This window comes from Mizuhopecten yessoensis, unplaced genomic scaffold, assembly GCF_002113885.1.
Source record: "Mizuhopecten yessoensis strain PY_sf001 unplaced genomic scaffold, ASM211388v2 scaffold3091, whole genome shotgun sequence".
Taxonomy (NCBI): domain Eukaryota; kingdom Metazoa; phylum Mollusca; class Bivalvia; order Pectinida; family Pectinidae; genus Mizuhopecten; species Mizuhopecten yessoensis.
In genome coordinates this window covers 326,531-342,464 of record NW_018404871.1, presented here as the reverse complement: position 1 = coordinate 342,464, position 15,934 = coordinate 326,531, and the positions used below count along the sequence as shown (strand labels likewise).

General features: G+C 35.9%; 1 protein-coding gene across 2 annotated transcripts in view; it reads left to right on the top strand.

Annotated features, from left to right (window-relative positions):
* The first annotated feature begins 200 nt into the window (after nt 1–200).
* Nucleotides 201–15,934, top strand: part of LOC110446970 (protein lin-9 homolog) — an 18,883-nt gene continuing 3,149 nt past the window's right edge. The window contains exons 1-16 of one of the 2 annotated variants that reach the window (XM_021492322.1): nt 201–264; nt 761–799; nt 1,629–1,669; nt 2,400–2,519; nt 3,714–3,755; nt 4,944–5,074; nt 5,865–5,990; nt 6,981–7,138; nt 8,053–8,186; nt 9,152–9,271; nt 10,237–10,338; nt 11,536–11,616; nt 12,166–12,291; nt 12,755–12,853; nt 14,322–14,402; nt 15,055–15,149. In XM_021492322.1, coding sequence (XP_021347997.1) covers nt 243–264; nt 761–799; nt 1,629–1,669; nt 2,400–2,519; nt 3,714–3,755; nt 4,944–5,074; nt 5,865–5,990; nt 6,981–7,138; nt 8,053–8,186; nt 9,152–9,271; nt 10,237–10,338; nt 11,536–11,616; nt 12,166–12,291; nt 12,755–12,853; nt 14,322–14,402; nt 15,055–15,149 — 1,517 coding nt within the window. In that variant the 5' untranslated portion in view covers nt 201–242. The remainder of the gene's footprint in view (nt 265–760; nt 800–1,628; nt 1,670–2,399; nt 2,520–3,713; nt 3,756–4,943; nt 5,075–5,864; nt 5,991–6,980; nt 7,139–8,052; nt 8,187–9,151; nt 9,272–10,236; nt 10,339–11,535; nt 11,617–12,165; nt 12,292–12,754; nt 12,854–14,321; nt 14,403–15,054; nt 15,150–15,934) is intronic. The other variant, XM_021492323.1, reaches the window with a different exon arrangement.

Genomic DNA, 15,934 nt, shown 5'->3' with positions numbered 1-15,934 from the left:
CTGTAATTCCAAAATTATCTATGTATAATATGAACAAAATAAAACTGACCACAGACTTAAATGGATATTCAATCTACATCCGTGATTTTTAGAAAGCATAATTTTTATCGGAGTGGCTATTGTATAGGCTATAGCGACTATTCATAATATCACGTGCAAGTATCTTTAATTCTGCAAAACAAAAGCGAGTTGTCTCTCTTCGTTCATGACGTTCCGGTGTTTGAAATAGAGGCGCGACGAACATGGCGGACGACACACTTGAAAGTACCTACGCTTCTCAACATCTGCACTGCTTGCATGCTTTAATAATTCATATATGGCATTATACCTAACGGTTACATTTTGTTTTTAGTGTTATATTTTATTACATAGCCATACTTCTTCGTGAACTGTGTTTAAATCGCTGCTAGAAAGGAAAAACTATGTTGGAAGTGGGAGGGTCGGGGGGATGTTTGTTTTCATTTGGGTTTGGGCCAAGATCGATTTCATTGTTTTTCCGTTTTAGTATTTGTGGTCGCCAAATAGCCTGAATATATTCCTTTTAAGCAAAACATAAACATTGGGTTGTTTTTATTTATAGAATCCCACGCGCACATTCAATGAAAATTAATTTATTACTCGTGTTTTACTTTCTCCACTGGAAGGTCAACTAAATATTACCCTCGTTTTGTGCACTATTCTAATGTGGACCATATCGTTTCAATTGTTTAGCTTTTGGAACTGTGATTCTTAAAACTATACATGTGTGCTTTTGTTTTAGTTGGTTCATCAGCTGAGGCTTTGGTCAGCCTAAAAGAAGGTAATTATCAGAATACATCATCAGTTTACATGAATCCAAAATCATAACTGATAAGTTTTGCTTACATTGGCCTTACAGGGAATTCGAACCTTGTTTGATTGTTAGTCTTGCCACAAAGTCTGGGCTCTGATCAGTTAATGACCAAGGCCGCTCTTGTTGATCAATGTTTCAAGCAGTTGGCTGATTGGACAAGTGTTGTTAGTTTTATGAAATATGGACAGATTTATTGATCTTATGACGCTTCTGGTGAGCTTGACAAAGCCTTTCAAGGCCTGCATTAACATTTACAGGTACTGGTTTGTCATGCTTTACAACTGAAACATATTGCATTGAAAAATAGACAAACTGATTTGTCCAAGTAAACCAACAATCTCCAAGTTATAGGGCTTGAGTAAACTCCATTTTCATGGAATCTACACAATTTGTGCAGTATACTTGCCAACTTTTTGAAATTTTCATTGGGGAGATTACGCATAATAAGATTTAAAAGCATAAATGAAATGTGTGTATCTACACACAAGGGATAAAATAACATTGTTGAATGGCATCTTTTGAGTTGTTCTTTCAGATGAAATCATCCAATCTTAGAAAGTAGGACTAGTTTAGCAAATTCACCGGTTGAAAATGCTCAGTTCTAGGGTCCAAAATAGAGAGTCTCCCTCCAAAATAGGGAGAGTTGGCAAGTATGTTTGTGTACGACTCATTTGATTTCAACAATTAGTTATCTCTTCAAAATCACCACTGAAGGAAGTTTATTATGATACATAATTCTTGATCAATATTCTTACAAATTTCTGTTCATACTAAAACATAATTAACCCTATTGCAGGGAAGGGAACAACATACAGATCACCGCCTCGTAGCAGAAATGTAAGTACAGACATTATGTGTTAGCTGAGGTCATTTTGGACCAAAGTAAAAAAGATTTTTTTAGAAAATGGTTTTGTCGATAACTGTACCGGAAATACTTAATACCAAACTGCTGTAAATGTGTAACTCATGACTTGATTCAGTTTCACCTTAAAAAAAAATAGTGGACGGTGTAAATTGTCCATTGACGTAAGTTTATCATGGTGTCCATATTCCGTCTTTGTGTATTGCAGAGTTATCTTCTCTTGGGAGCAGGTATTGATTGTTACGTCACTTGTTTGTGAGAATAACGTCATCAATTTTTGAGAAAAAGACGTAATTTTCTCACACAGACCAATGACGTAACAATCAATCCCTGCTCCAAAGAGAAGATAACTCTGCAATACACAAAGACGGAATATGTTCCTGAAGTCAATAGGAAATTAACTGATGATATTTATGCGTAGCTGTAGAAAATAAACAAAGTAGCCAGAGAGAAATTAGTGGTTAAAAAAAATCCCTAAGAATACAATCCAAAATACCAAATTAGTGTAGCTATATTTTCATACCTTTTACTTAATTCATATATGCATATGTAGCATTTTATTTTGTACCTGCATGTATATCCAATTTGAATGGCATGTTAACCATGGATAAAACTTGATTCATAAAAAATGTATTTTGTAATCAGGACAATAATATGTATACATGGCAACGCTTGTTATGTGGATTTTTTTCCCTGTTGTTTTAGCCACCGAGAATAAGAAAAAAGAACCAGAAGTTTTACAACGACGACGAAGATACATCATACTCGCCCTCCAAGTCCCCGCGCCGGACAAGCAGGGCAGCTACCACTCTGAGAGTCAGAAATGTGAGAAACTGAACTATTAACCACCTATACATATTTAGACTTGTGCTGTATTTTAAAGAGTTGTTGGCACTTTGGAACAGGAATGTTTCAGGAAAATAATTGTTTGTACAATTCATGTACAACATATTTGCATATTGGCAGTAACAATAAATATAATCATTAATATAAAAAGAAAATAATCAAAAAAGTAAGATTAGCTGTGATACAAATGTATGGTGGAAATTTGTAAAATACATTTTTACTGACCATAAAAGTAAACTCATGATAGACAAAATGACATTCTCTGCATGAATGCAACTGCAAAAATGGTTGGTAAATCCCAAATGAGCATGTATATATGCAACATGTAGTCACAATTCATTTGTTAAAGTTACCTTTTGTGAGACAGTTACAGCGATCAATACATTTTGGGAAAAGAAAGATAGATTGCTCATGTCTGTTCAGATTAGTTGCAATTGTGGCATTGGCTAATTTGAGTATTTGCTTCCACAAAATTAAGTAAACTATATCATGTAAAAGTCTTGCAATCATCAAGAATGATGTCCAGTGTTGAAATCAAATTCGACAACAAAGCAGTATGACATCATTGTGGTATGTTTTTGTGAAGAGTTTTTCTCTAGCAAAAACTCTTTATATTTGAGTAAAAAAAGTGAAATATATATATATATATATATAGAAAATGTTAAGGTGTCTGTTTAACTCATTCACCCCTGAAGACACATTTGCACTCTTCTAATTCAATGTTTGGAATAGTTCATAATAAAATTTCAGGGGTGAATGAGTTAATAACATCACTGAATCCCTCATGTGGCAGAATCATGGTCATGAATGCTTTGCATACATGTTTGCATAGAATGGCCCCTCTTAATTTTGATATTGACTCAAAATTGATTAAATTGGCCCACTGCTCTCAGATTCCAGGATTTTCCTTGTTGGAGTTCTGTCAGTATGCAACAGGCAACTGACAAATATCATTTATATAATTTGGTCAGATTATCATCTGGAGTCAGTGATTTTTCATAGTCTCAGAAAGACAAAAATTTAGTGAAGAATAGGATGTGGTATCGAAAAATGGTCACTACAAATTTCTTCATTCTATTATATGGCCATAGAAACTTTCAAGATTATAAATGGCATTTCATCATAATTTTAACGTGATCTTATTGAACAAAGAAATGTTTTATATAATTTTAGAAGAGAGGACACTCTGACGATTCCACGGGTGAAAACCACAATGTATGGCAAGAGATCATTTAGATTTGAGGCGGCCCGGGTGTGGAACAGTCTGCCAATGGAGTACAGAAAGACAGAGGACTACCAAACTTTTCGCAGACTGCTCCGCACCTGGGATGGCCAACTATGCTCTTGTGCAATTTGCACCAACTCATAGTGATGTTCACCTCAGGAATTTATCTTTTGCAGGGTTCAAATTTAACCAGATTTTCTACTTGCATTTTTTCGCAAGCAGTATTTTTTCTTACTTGCTAAATGAAAGAAAAAAACTTGCAATTTGCATTTTTCCAACTTTATTAGACATGTTAACTTAGAATTAAATTCTAAAACAACACAGTATTAACTGACATTTTAAATTATGGTCATTGGGATGTATACATGACGCAAACCTTGCTGTGAAAGGATGCTGGCCTGCTCAGGCTATTCTAAGATATAGCATAGAAACTGCATCTTAGTTTCTTGCTCCATATGGTAGAGTATTTGGGTCTTTTCTGTCTTTGTCCCGACAACCACCATCTTGTCACAGCAGGTTTTGGGTCATACTCTCTAAGGGCAACATCAGCAACTTTGATTCGCATCAAAAATTTTGCGCTATAAATAATAACTAAAAATAGATTACCGAAAAACATCATGCATGCGTGGTAAACGTCATCATTATTTGTGCAGGTACTTCCTAACGGACATGCACATGGGACATGTATTGATTGTAAACTTCTGTTAATGACAAAAGCTGAATCATTCGTTCGGCGAATGACAAGAATGCGCTTAAATGACCGCTAGTTGTCAAAAAAAAATGCTGGTGTCTGAAATCTCTACTCGCATTTTGCAATTTGCACTCGCTTTTCGCGAGTATGCGAGCTTAAATTCGAACCCTGTTTTGTGATATTATTTCTACTTTATATGTGATATGCTATATGTAATGTGTAAAATTGTGTCACTCTTCCTTTTTAGTATTCTGTGATTTTGTTGTTAAATTACTTAATAAGTGTATGCCTATGTTTGTCGCAAGAATAGCACTACAGTGCAAATGTTATTTTGTTTGTAATATGCATCAGTAAATAAAATTTCTTGACTATTGATTATATAATGTGAGCTAAATGGGGGGGGGGGAAACAAAAGGTATCTGCATTATTGTTGTTGTTTCAGGTAATATCTTGTTTATGTTACAAATTCATTTTTATTTGCGTTCAGACAAAGATTCTCCTCAGTACCTCAGATAAGAAGTCTGCCCAATCCATCGGAGTGCGCCTCAGAAATCTCCTCAAGCTTCCAAAGGCTCACAAATGGGTGTGTTACGAGTGGTTCTACTCCAACCTGGATATGTAAGTATAATATAAACTTTATTTGTTTTACAACAGTTATGAAACACATTATTTCAACTTTTATTAATCACTCTTGTTGGCTCGGATTTTAGCGCAGGGGGGGGGTTCTTAGTGTGGGAGGAAACCGGAGTACCCGGAGAAAACCCACTTGGTCGGGCGGGTGATCACCTACCTTTTCACGTCCGATTGGGGGATCAAACTCTGTCCGCCTTGGTGAAAGGCAAGTGCGCTATCCACTGTGCCACCCAACCACCCTATATGAGAGTTCTTATTGAATCATTTATAATAAAACTGAAACCTGCCTGTCTCCCTCTCATTTCTTTAAAAATGGTGTTTCCTTGGCTTAACAAGGTTGCTGCTCTTGTAAATATAGGAGATTATAAACTGGTAATTTGCTTAGCAGTGTAATTACTCACTCAAGAGGGGGGCTGCGGTGGCCAAGTGGTTAATTAGCTGTCTGACATTCTGCTACCACTAGCCCTCCACCACTGCGTCCCAGGTTCGAGACCTACGTGGGGCAGTTGCCATAGATGCATCTTAGTTAGTACATCTCAACCCATGGATCAAGTGCTGGATGCGGCCTACCTTTTATGGTTCATTGACTTTGTCAGCATCTCCATCAACATTAAGTTTTTGCATTTAAGTTAGTTTCTCTGATATGTGCATTGATGGTCAAAGCGGGGCACAGGCGAGACATATCAATCCGAATGGCTTGTTGTATGTCTGCATCTTGCTATAAAATTCAGACATGGCAGCTTAAATGGCATTTGTGTGTATTTTTGTTTTTCAGACCTTTATTTCTGGGTGAGAATGACTTCTGCATTTGTGTCAAAGAAACTTTCCCACAGCTGAAAGCAAAGAAAATTCGTCGTGTGGAGTGGAACAAGATTCGCAGATTGATGGGCAAGCCAAGAAGGTGTTTATTATAGATCAGTTTGAGTTTCATCTAGATAGTAAACATGTGAATAGAATCAAAACTGCTGTAAAAGAAATTATAATGTTTGTACTCCTCATTTGTCCTGCATGAAGTTATAAAAATTATATGTAAACTTTTCTGTAAAAAAATCTTTACATGTTCAAAAAAATCTGGAAGATAATTATTTGTGCAGGTGAAATTATTATACCAACAGCTGCATGAAGTGTGTGTGTGTGGGGGGGGGGGGGTATTACAATTCCATCCTGTCTGTCTGTGTGTCTTTCCTTTACGCTCCTTGTCATCACACTAGCAGCTACATTTCTGAACAGATTATTGAAACTCCACATGTTTCTGTGCCCTGGACACACATACATAAAATGTCATTGTTATTAAAAATAGCATTTCACCATCACTCTAATTGTCGTCACTGAGGCAGCCATATTTCTTGTCACAGACAGACTTTGATAAAATTTTGAAAGGTATGTTGACCTTTGACATACATTGAACAAATTTTAATATGGGTGTGATCAGTCGTATATGAACTAAGAAGGTCGCTGATACTAAAAATAGATCATTTTTACCATCACACTCCTTGTCCTCACAAGGACTCAATAGCATTTCTGCACACATTTTGATGATATGTTGACCTTCAGCATTCATTACAAAGGTTTAAATATGAAAGAGATAGCAAAGGTCATGGCATCCACGATACCCCAGGAGTTACGCTCACCTTCGCTCTCTGCACCCCTGGAATATGACATAGCAAAATTAAAGGCACACAGCTAGATCCAGTGTTGGGTTCTTTGGGCCATGCTCACTTTCTCTTGTATCTCAATGCAGTTCTTTGTGTTTGATTTATATAAGTGTTGGTGAATGTTTTTAAATCCACATGTGTCCGTTTTATTTTGGTGAATCCTTTTACCAGATGAAACATTAGTCGTAATAGAGTTGGCTCCAGAGAATTTTATCCACTGTTCGTTTATCTGCCAGGTGTTCCCCGGCATTCTTTGCAGAAGAGAGGGCAGCACTGGAGCAGAGGAGAAACAAAATCAGACTCCTTCAACAGCGCAAGCTATCAGAATTGAACAGCTTTAAGGATCTTCCCGATGAGATACCCACACATCTTGTCATAGGAACCAAAGTAACCGGTGGGTGTGGGGAGATCTATTGTCTATTGTAATATAATATATTATCTGATAAAGCTGAAGCCATATATCTGATAGATGATTAACATCAGCTCATCATCCAAAATGGTGTTCATTATGATCCATATTGTTTCCTTTTTAGATATGGATTACATTCTGGTTGAAATACTGCCCTTTATACTCTTGACTTGATTATGAAAAATACTGTGAAATCTTACGCCATCTTTTCACAGACTTTGCCACTATTCTTTGATGTCATTATTCTATTTTACTATTGTAGACATCTCTCTATATATACAGTTTGTTGTTGTTTGTCGCTAGGCAGGACTTTTTGTACTTAGGGTATCTTATGAAAATTGTATGTTGTTCTGATGAAGGCCCACCCAATGGGCCGAAACATGTGAACTGGATTTAATTTGATGAGACTCCCCATTTTCCTTTGTAAGTGTAACATGTGTCACATGTCAGTACAGGTACATGGCTGAAACCTAGACAGACCTACTCCATGTTCTGTAACATCTACATACAAATTTCTTAAAATCAAGATGGTTGGACCTACCTCTGGTACTTAGATGTACTTAATGTAGTGGTAACAACATTGTGGTGATTTTCATGCAAATTTGAAAAGGCTAAATCATGATAACTGCTGAATATATAATCCCTGTATTAATGTTATATAAGATAGATGCTATGTTAACTCATTCACCCCTGAAATTCCATAATGAACTATTCCAACCTTTTAAATTGGAAAAGTTCAAATGTGTCTTCAGGGGTGAATGAGTTAACATTTGATACATACTGTACATTGCAAGTGATTTTATTGTTAAGCCTGTAGCTCCAAGTTCTTGTCAAAATTAAGTTCTCGAAATTCCATCTAAATACAAGTTAAAAAACATGTGAATATTTGCTATTTTCAGCACGCTTAAGGAAGCCCCAAGATGGTTTGTTCACTGGTACGGTAGATGCCCTAGATACAGTAAACAACAGCTACCGTGTGACGTTCGACAGACCTGGTCTCGGCATCCATTCAATACCAGACTACGAAGTGCTAGTAAGAAGATTTTTCAATTATTTCATCAAAAAATTGTTTTGTTGTTTAAATAAATGAGATTATTTTATATTTATGGATAAGTGCCGTTGATTTGATAATGACTTATGGAATTCACAAAATAATTCATGAGAAAAAATAAATTTGTTTTGTATTTGTCATCTACTTTTTTTTTTAATATTGAATATACAGATTTTGATGTTGAGGTGAACTGCTGTTCAAATACAGAAGATTATATTGAGATTTCGATGTCAGTTATAATTTTACAATATGAATGATCCCGTACCACTGTTAAAAGCTGTAACTATGCTCTGGGTATTTGTTTACGGCATGATAATTGTACTGTGACTCGAACCAAGTGAGCTGGAGTAACTCCTGTTGATTTAGGAATAACTAGGATAATTGTTGGGTTTATATGGTAGACATCGCAAAAAATACACCTTGTTCATGTCTTATAAAAACAACAGAATTTTTTCGCAAATGCAATATTGTGGTGTATTTTCATTGCCGAGCAATTTCAACCAATCAGTAGTTAGAATTACAAATACTGCCCAAAACATTACACTGTTTGAAATCATCAAATCAGTTTATGTGCTGTCGTCTTCTTTTAGCTTCCATGATATAACCTGTAAAAATTCAATAATTGGGAGAATAACCAATACTTAATTATACTGATATGTTTGGTGTGAATGCTTGTTTATATATCGGGCCGCACTGGCTAAGTGGTCAAGGCATCTGACATTCTGTCACAGCTAGCCCTCCACCACTGGGTCGCGGGTTCGAGACCTATGTGGAGCAGTTGCCAGGTACTGGGTCGGTGGCCTTTTCTACGGGAACTCCAGCTTTCCTCCACCTCCAAAACCTGGCACATCCTTAAATGACAATAGCTGTTAAAAGGACATAAAACACACACACAAAAAAAGAAGTTTATATATCGGTTTAATTATCCATTTTGTCTTTCCTTACAGAGCAATGACGAAATTGAGACAATCCCTCTGACAGCTTTCCAGCAGAAACATCGCCCGAGACAGGCCATCTTCTCACCACCCAGATTTATCCCTAGTCTAGGATCTCCAAATCCTCACCTTGTAAGTACCCCCAGTCCTATATCCTTATAAGTAAGAATCATAACAGCTGATTACATTATTGACCCTTTCACCCCTCTATAACTTTAGTAGACTCTACCATGCATTGATCTGGATGAATCCATTATGGTCTATAGTGGTAAAATGGTTAACAGACTTTTATGAATTTTTACATCAATGTTCATCACTGACTATACGTAACAAGAACCTTTTCCATTTTGACCTTATATTTAGCAGAGCAGGGGGTACTGGCCATGGCCATGGTTAACCTTTTTCTTTACAGTTTCAAATTATTTTTGGAAATGTGGCATTGTACAAGATCTGAAAAAAAGAAACAGGAAACTGCTAGTAGTTGAACTTTGGGCTATTTCAAAAATAGATAGATCGATATACAGTAAAACCTCATATTTGTCCAGAGAACTTTTGGCATTTTTAAAAGGGTTTGGCGATAAATTGAGGGAAATAAATAAAGGAATTCTTAAGAAAACTAGAAAAAAATACATTGATATATGTTGGCAGAAAAGGGATGCTAATTTGTGTCACTCTCCACCCACTTTTACCTTTTTATTCTGTTGCCCACTTAAGAGATGTCTTTATTTGTAAACATAGGACAATAGTGTTTGGTCTCACAGCGGAATGTTGTCAAAAGATATGTATACCCGTTGGTCTTGAGTTGTATCTGATTATTCTGTTGAAAAAATTACAAAAACTCGGAATTGATTTGATTTTTTGATAAGGATTTTTTTCCCACCAAATACCTTTCTGTTCCAAACCCAATTGAGTTCATATCTGGGTCAACAAGAGTGATTGATATATAGTTAAAATAACTTGTTTCATAAGTGCTGTAAAAGAAATAAAGTTTATAATATATCCAAACACAAATTTCCAGGTAAACAAGTCCAATCACTATAATCCCATTTTAATACACAAATTACTAAAATACAATATTTCATTTGTTGATTTAACAGGACAATGACCCATTGTTAAGTGGTTCACCATTCAAAGGTCGGCTGATGAGCTTGGAAGGGGGAACGTATGGCGGCTTTCCCATCAAGTTCCTGGTACAAGTTGTAAGTATCCTTCTCCAACAGATGGATGTGTACCTTGTTGGGCTTCATCAAGTGGTGCTTTGGGAAGAACTTAACTCTGAAAGGATTTTTCTGAATTGATCATATGAGAGAATTGATAGGCAGTTTTAGGGATATTTGTAGAATTAATAATATGAGAGAGATGAAAGGTAGTTTCAGGACTGTTCAAGAATTCATTATATTGCAGGGGTGCAACAGTTTCAGGAACAACTTCTATAATATGAGAGGGATTGAAAGTTATTTTAGGACGGTTGAAAATATCATAATATGGGAGGGGTGGAAGGTACTTTTGAGACTATTCTAACTTCTATAATATGATGGAAGACTATTTTAGGACTGTTCAAAATATTATAATATGGGAGGGGTGGAAGGTAATTTTGGGACTATTCCAACTTCTATAATATGAGAGGGATGAAAAGTAATTTTAGGACTGTTCAAAATATTACAATATGAGAGGGGTGGAATGTAGATTTAGGACTATTCCAGAACTCGTCATGTTGTATTGGACAGGACAAACAGATTTATTGATGTTCCATTGCCTACAAATTTTGAATTGTGATTTAAGAGAAGTATGAAAACAAGGTTACCTTACTGCTCCTGTTATAGTTTTAATTACCTTTTACCCTCTGGACACAGTCCCTACCTGTTGGTGTCATCCCCCCACTACTCTAGACATGAAGACTGATGTAGTCTGTTGTCTTAGCCTTTTGCTATACTTTCGTACATTTTCAACTCTGTATGGTCTTTCCTTTCATATAAAAACTGTTGTATAATTACCAATAAAATATCTTTAGATTTTTCACACCTGTTACACTGATAGTGACTACACCTGTTATTATCCTACAGGTATTGTCACACTTAGCCCCCTGGTGTGTTTACCTTGTTGCAACATAATTACAATTTGATGATCTGCCTTTTGTGAGGACTAATTGTAATAATGCCTGAGGGAGAACTTATAAGGCAATAAAGAAATGTGTTTTAATTGCTGAGATACTTAAGAAAACATTACTCTGTAATGCCAGGAACAGTCATTATGTAACAGGTAACAGGAAGGCAGGTAGGTATCAAATACTGTGGAGTATTTGAGCAGTACTTTGTAGTACTATAAAGTATGTCATACAACAACCTGTAATTAGTAGGTGGTGGATATTTCAATCATTTCTGTTTATTTTATTACAGACGAAACTTTCCAAGATCCTTATGATTAAGAAAGACTGGATCAAACAGTTAAAAACTATGAACACAGAGGCAGAAAAGATGGTAAGAATATAAAACATAATTGATCTGTCTATTTAAATTTGAGACTATCTTTTTTTTCGCTATTTCTTTCAAGTATATTTGTGCCTTGTCATGCCATGTAGGGTGTGAATATAAATTATAGTGCTATCATTATATATGCATAATCAGTCTTCAATGAAATCACTATACCTCCATCACTGTACATACATCAATACACAAGTACAGTGTATTGAAAAGGAGTTTGCTTTTAAGTGTTGTGCATGTGATGTCAAGGTCACTGTTATACTATAAATGGTAAATCTTACCACTGTATAGTTTTCTTTTTCTTCTACTTAGTAAGATGAAATTTTACACAAGTATTTAGTACACAAGGACCTCAAACAAGTTGGAGTTTACGGGTTGCAAATCCAATGAAGGTTTATTACAACAAGCTTAAATTGCTTTTCATTAAATAACAAAACCATTACTATACTCTACTCTAATTTCATTTTTCATTTGTATGAAACTGTATATTTGACTGATAAGAGGACATAAATTCCCAGCTACTAACTTTAATTTCTGTGTTGACAGAAGTCCTTCCTAGAACCCATTTCTCCAGAGTTCCAGAGGAAGTACGCCAATGCGGTACTACAGCTGGAGGACCTCAACAGAGAGCTCAACGAATGTCTGATAGGGGTACAACAGTACTGTCAGGAGGTAAAACCCGCCACACAAATTCATTACAATGACTTGTTTAACAATAAATATTTTCAAAAATATTATGTTCATATTTATTTTACTTTTTCACCACTGTAGACCATAATGGACTCATCCATATCAATGTGTGGCAGAGTCTACTAAAGTTACATAGGGGTGAAAGGGTTAATAGCATTACATACATGTTGCAGTATTTATTGGCTATAGTCTGTCTGTTGTCAAATGAACAGGTCATGAGACCACAGAAAACAGTTGGTTATGAGGTCAAAAGTGTTGTAGTTCCTTATGATGAAAACAAAAAACAGTTAAAGATGAAACAGCTAAATACTTAAGTTAATGGTATTGATCACTTCATTGTTCATATGGTGCCTATGTCTAGACACTAAAGCTAATAAAATTGTTTGGTGTCCGACTATTGTAAAGCAATACCACTGCTATATACTGGCTGTACTTTTACATGCAGATTGCCCCAGAGCAGGGCCTTACTCCCCTCGACCAGCCATCAGAGATCAGGACCAAGTGTGATGACGAGGCAGAGGAAATGGTTTCAAGGATAAGTGGGGTATGTCAAGGTCATAATAAGGACACTAGGTCCAGGTCTTATTTTGATAATGGGGGTTTTATGCTGACTTGCAGTAATGATGATCAAGGTAATGAATTGGTTTGAGTGAAATACTGTCTACAATAACTGGGTCACAGGTTCGAGGCCTACATGGGTCAGTCGCTAGGTACTGGTCGTAGGTTGGTGTTTTTTTCTCCAGGTACTCCAGTTATCCACCACTACCAAAACCTGGCACATCCTTAAATGACTATAGCTGTTAATAGGATGTGAAAAACAGACAAACCAAATTGAGGGAAATATAGGTATGATGGTTGGTAAAACAGATCTGGTCGAAGTCTTACTTGAAGTAATATATAGGAAGGTAAAGACCTGATACTGGACAGGTGACGTCAAATACATTTGTCTAGGCCATTGTTTCAGTTTATATCTTGAAACAAGGCTAGGGTAGAGCCAACACCGTGGTTTACTTAATGGTGAAATAATTTGGTCCTTTGCTCCTCGTCTGGATACCCGAAAGTATGCAGGGGATTGAGTAAATGGGTACAATAGATTCAATCACAACGGGCGAAGGAGCAAGTAGTTCTTGTAGTTTAGTAGAAGTGTTGACCGCTTTCGCCCCTACAGTGGGCTTCTTCAGAACAAATTATAGGATATTTCTACCCCTGAAGTACTAAAATTGAGGGCACATACTATTGTTCTACATATATATATATATGTATAGTGACATTATTAACAATGGCAGAAATTGTGATGTCATAAACAATAGGTTGTATTGTGACGTCATCAATAGTTAGTACAAGATAGATAACTCTGTTAAGCCAATATCAATACATATCTAAAAGGACATCAGTATAAATGTTGTCTAGCGGGACATAATAACAGTCAGAACAAGATAGATAACTCTGTTAAGCCAATATCAATACATATCTAAAAGGACATCAGTATAAATGTTGCCTAACGGGACATAATAATAGTAAGAGAATGTAAACTCTTTACATACTGAATTGTCCGTTGGTAGTTTGTAGTTAAAAGAGTTTCATCCAGCTGGTAAATACACTGGTCTTATAATAACAGATTTTTCAATATTCATTGTCAAGTAAATATCTTATTAACATTGTTTGGGTGGCTTCAGGATTTTCTCAATTAAATCAGTGCGTGTNTTAATAACAGGTGAGCGATGCAGGCCCATTGGGCCTCTTGTTTACTAATAGGTTTTGATGGTAGCCATAGCGGGTGACTGATTTAGCAAAAATCTTTACACTGGCAAGGATTAACTGAAGTACTTGAAACCTAACTAATATGCTTGTCTTTGGCACCTCAGATTTACAAAAATCCTTTTATTCTTATGACAAATTATACCACAGTTGTTACCATTATTGTCTATGATTAACTTTGTAGAAATTTTTGTTGTTTTAAAATGTATTGTTGACATATTTTCATAAACATGAAATTTACATCACTATTACAGACCATGTTCCACAATCGGAAGAAGAATCCCAAAGTCATGGACCTAATCGCCGGCCTAACCTCTCTTATGTTACAAGTGCGGGTATGTCTTCTTCTCATTTCTTCATTATACCGGAAACTTTAAACTTAATTACAAGACCTGTTGAATTATTCATTTGGTAAAATTCTGGTCATGTGTTTATTTCTGGTTAGCTGGTATAGTTTTTCCACATATCCATAATAATATTGTGTTATCCTGGAGTAAAATTAGCGACAAGGAATCAGCCGTCAAATAAATTATTTTTTGTTACAAAACATTTTATTGAAGCTAATGGAGGTTAGCAGTTAGTTGTTTTACTTCTATACAAATACAGTAAGATTTTCCTATGCATTTGTACTTGATTATAAAGAACTGGCCTATAGCTATGAAGTATGATTTTCAACTTCATGTATTACTGGTCAGCATACCTGGTAAAAACAAAAATAATCAATATTAGTACAGTTTTCAGATTCACTTCAAAATTGTGACAACTCACCTTGAAATCACAGTTTATAGCTGTTCATTAGTCATGTTCAAATGAATGTTAAGCAAAAATCGGTTCTGAAAGAATTTCACAATAAATTTGATTAATTGAATTTCAAAATTTTTAAAATAGGAAACACTCTGAACTGCCATTTTCACATTGAATTGACAGTGATGTAAAAATTGAAAGAGATTTTCACTATGTTCAAACCATTTTTATTTTTTTCTGCAGACGTTTTCGGAAACAGAGTTGAACTCATTTGAATTCAAGTCTTTACAGGACACATTACAAGATGTAAAGAGCCATCTAGATGGGAACAGCTTGAAGTAAGTTAAACAGTGATACATACATGTTCGTTTGTTTCCTAAGTGACAATGACTGCTTGTCGTCCTTAAAGTGTCTGGGGCTACTCTTACAGTCCATATCGAAATAAAACCATTGTGGGGTTTTGGGATCACAGAAAATGCCTAAATGCCCTCCTCCCTCTATATTTAATTTTGGAACAGTCTTGAAGAAACTTATTAAAATTCAATGTACATTTCCTTACAATGAACCATTTTAAGTCTCAAGTGACCTATTGCGATCGCCTTTTGTCTGTCGTCGTCCGTCGTGTGTCCGTTAACAATTTACATTTTCGGTTTAGTCCCAAGCTCCCAGGGGCCTGAGGGGCGGGGCCAAAAAGGGTCAAATTGACTAAAGTTTCAAAGATCTTCTTCTCAAGACCCAGATATGGTAGAATCAAATACTCTTCATAGATGGAAGGGTCTTAAAGTGCTTTACCAAAATTTTGAATTTCTTGACCCTGGGGTTTCACGTTTCCCCCTGGGGGAGGGGTAAACTTTACTATAGTTTATATAGGGAAATCACATTTTGGAGTAACATTTGTTTAATTTCCATTGAAAGTAATTCAATTTGGGTTAGCATTATCAGTATTAGGTAGCAGTTTGATAGTATGCACCTATGAGCCCTGACTGACCCCCAGGGGCTAATGGGTGGGGCCAAAAAAGGTTGATTTGACTGAAATTTCAAAAATCTTCTTCTCAAGACCCAGATATGGTAGAATCAAATACTCTTCATAGATGGAAGGGTCTTAAGGTGCTCTACCAAAATT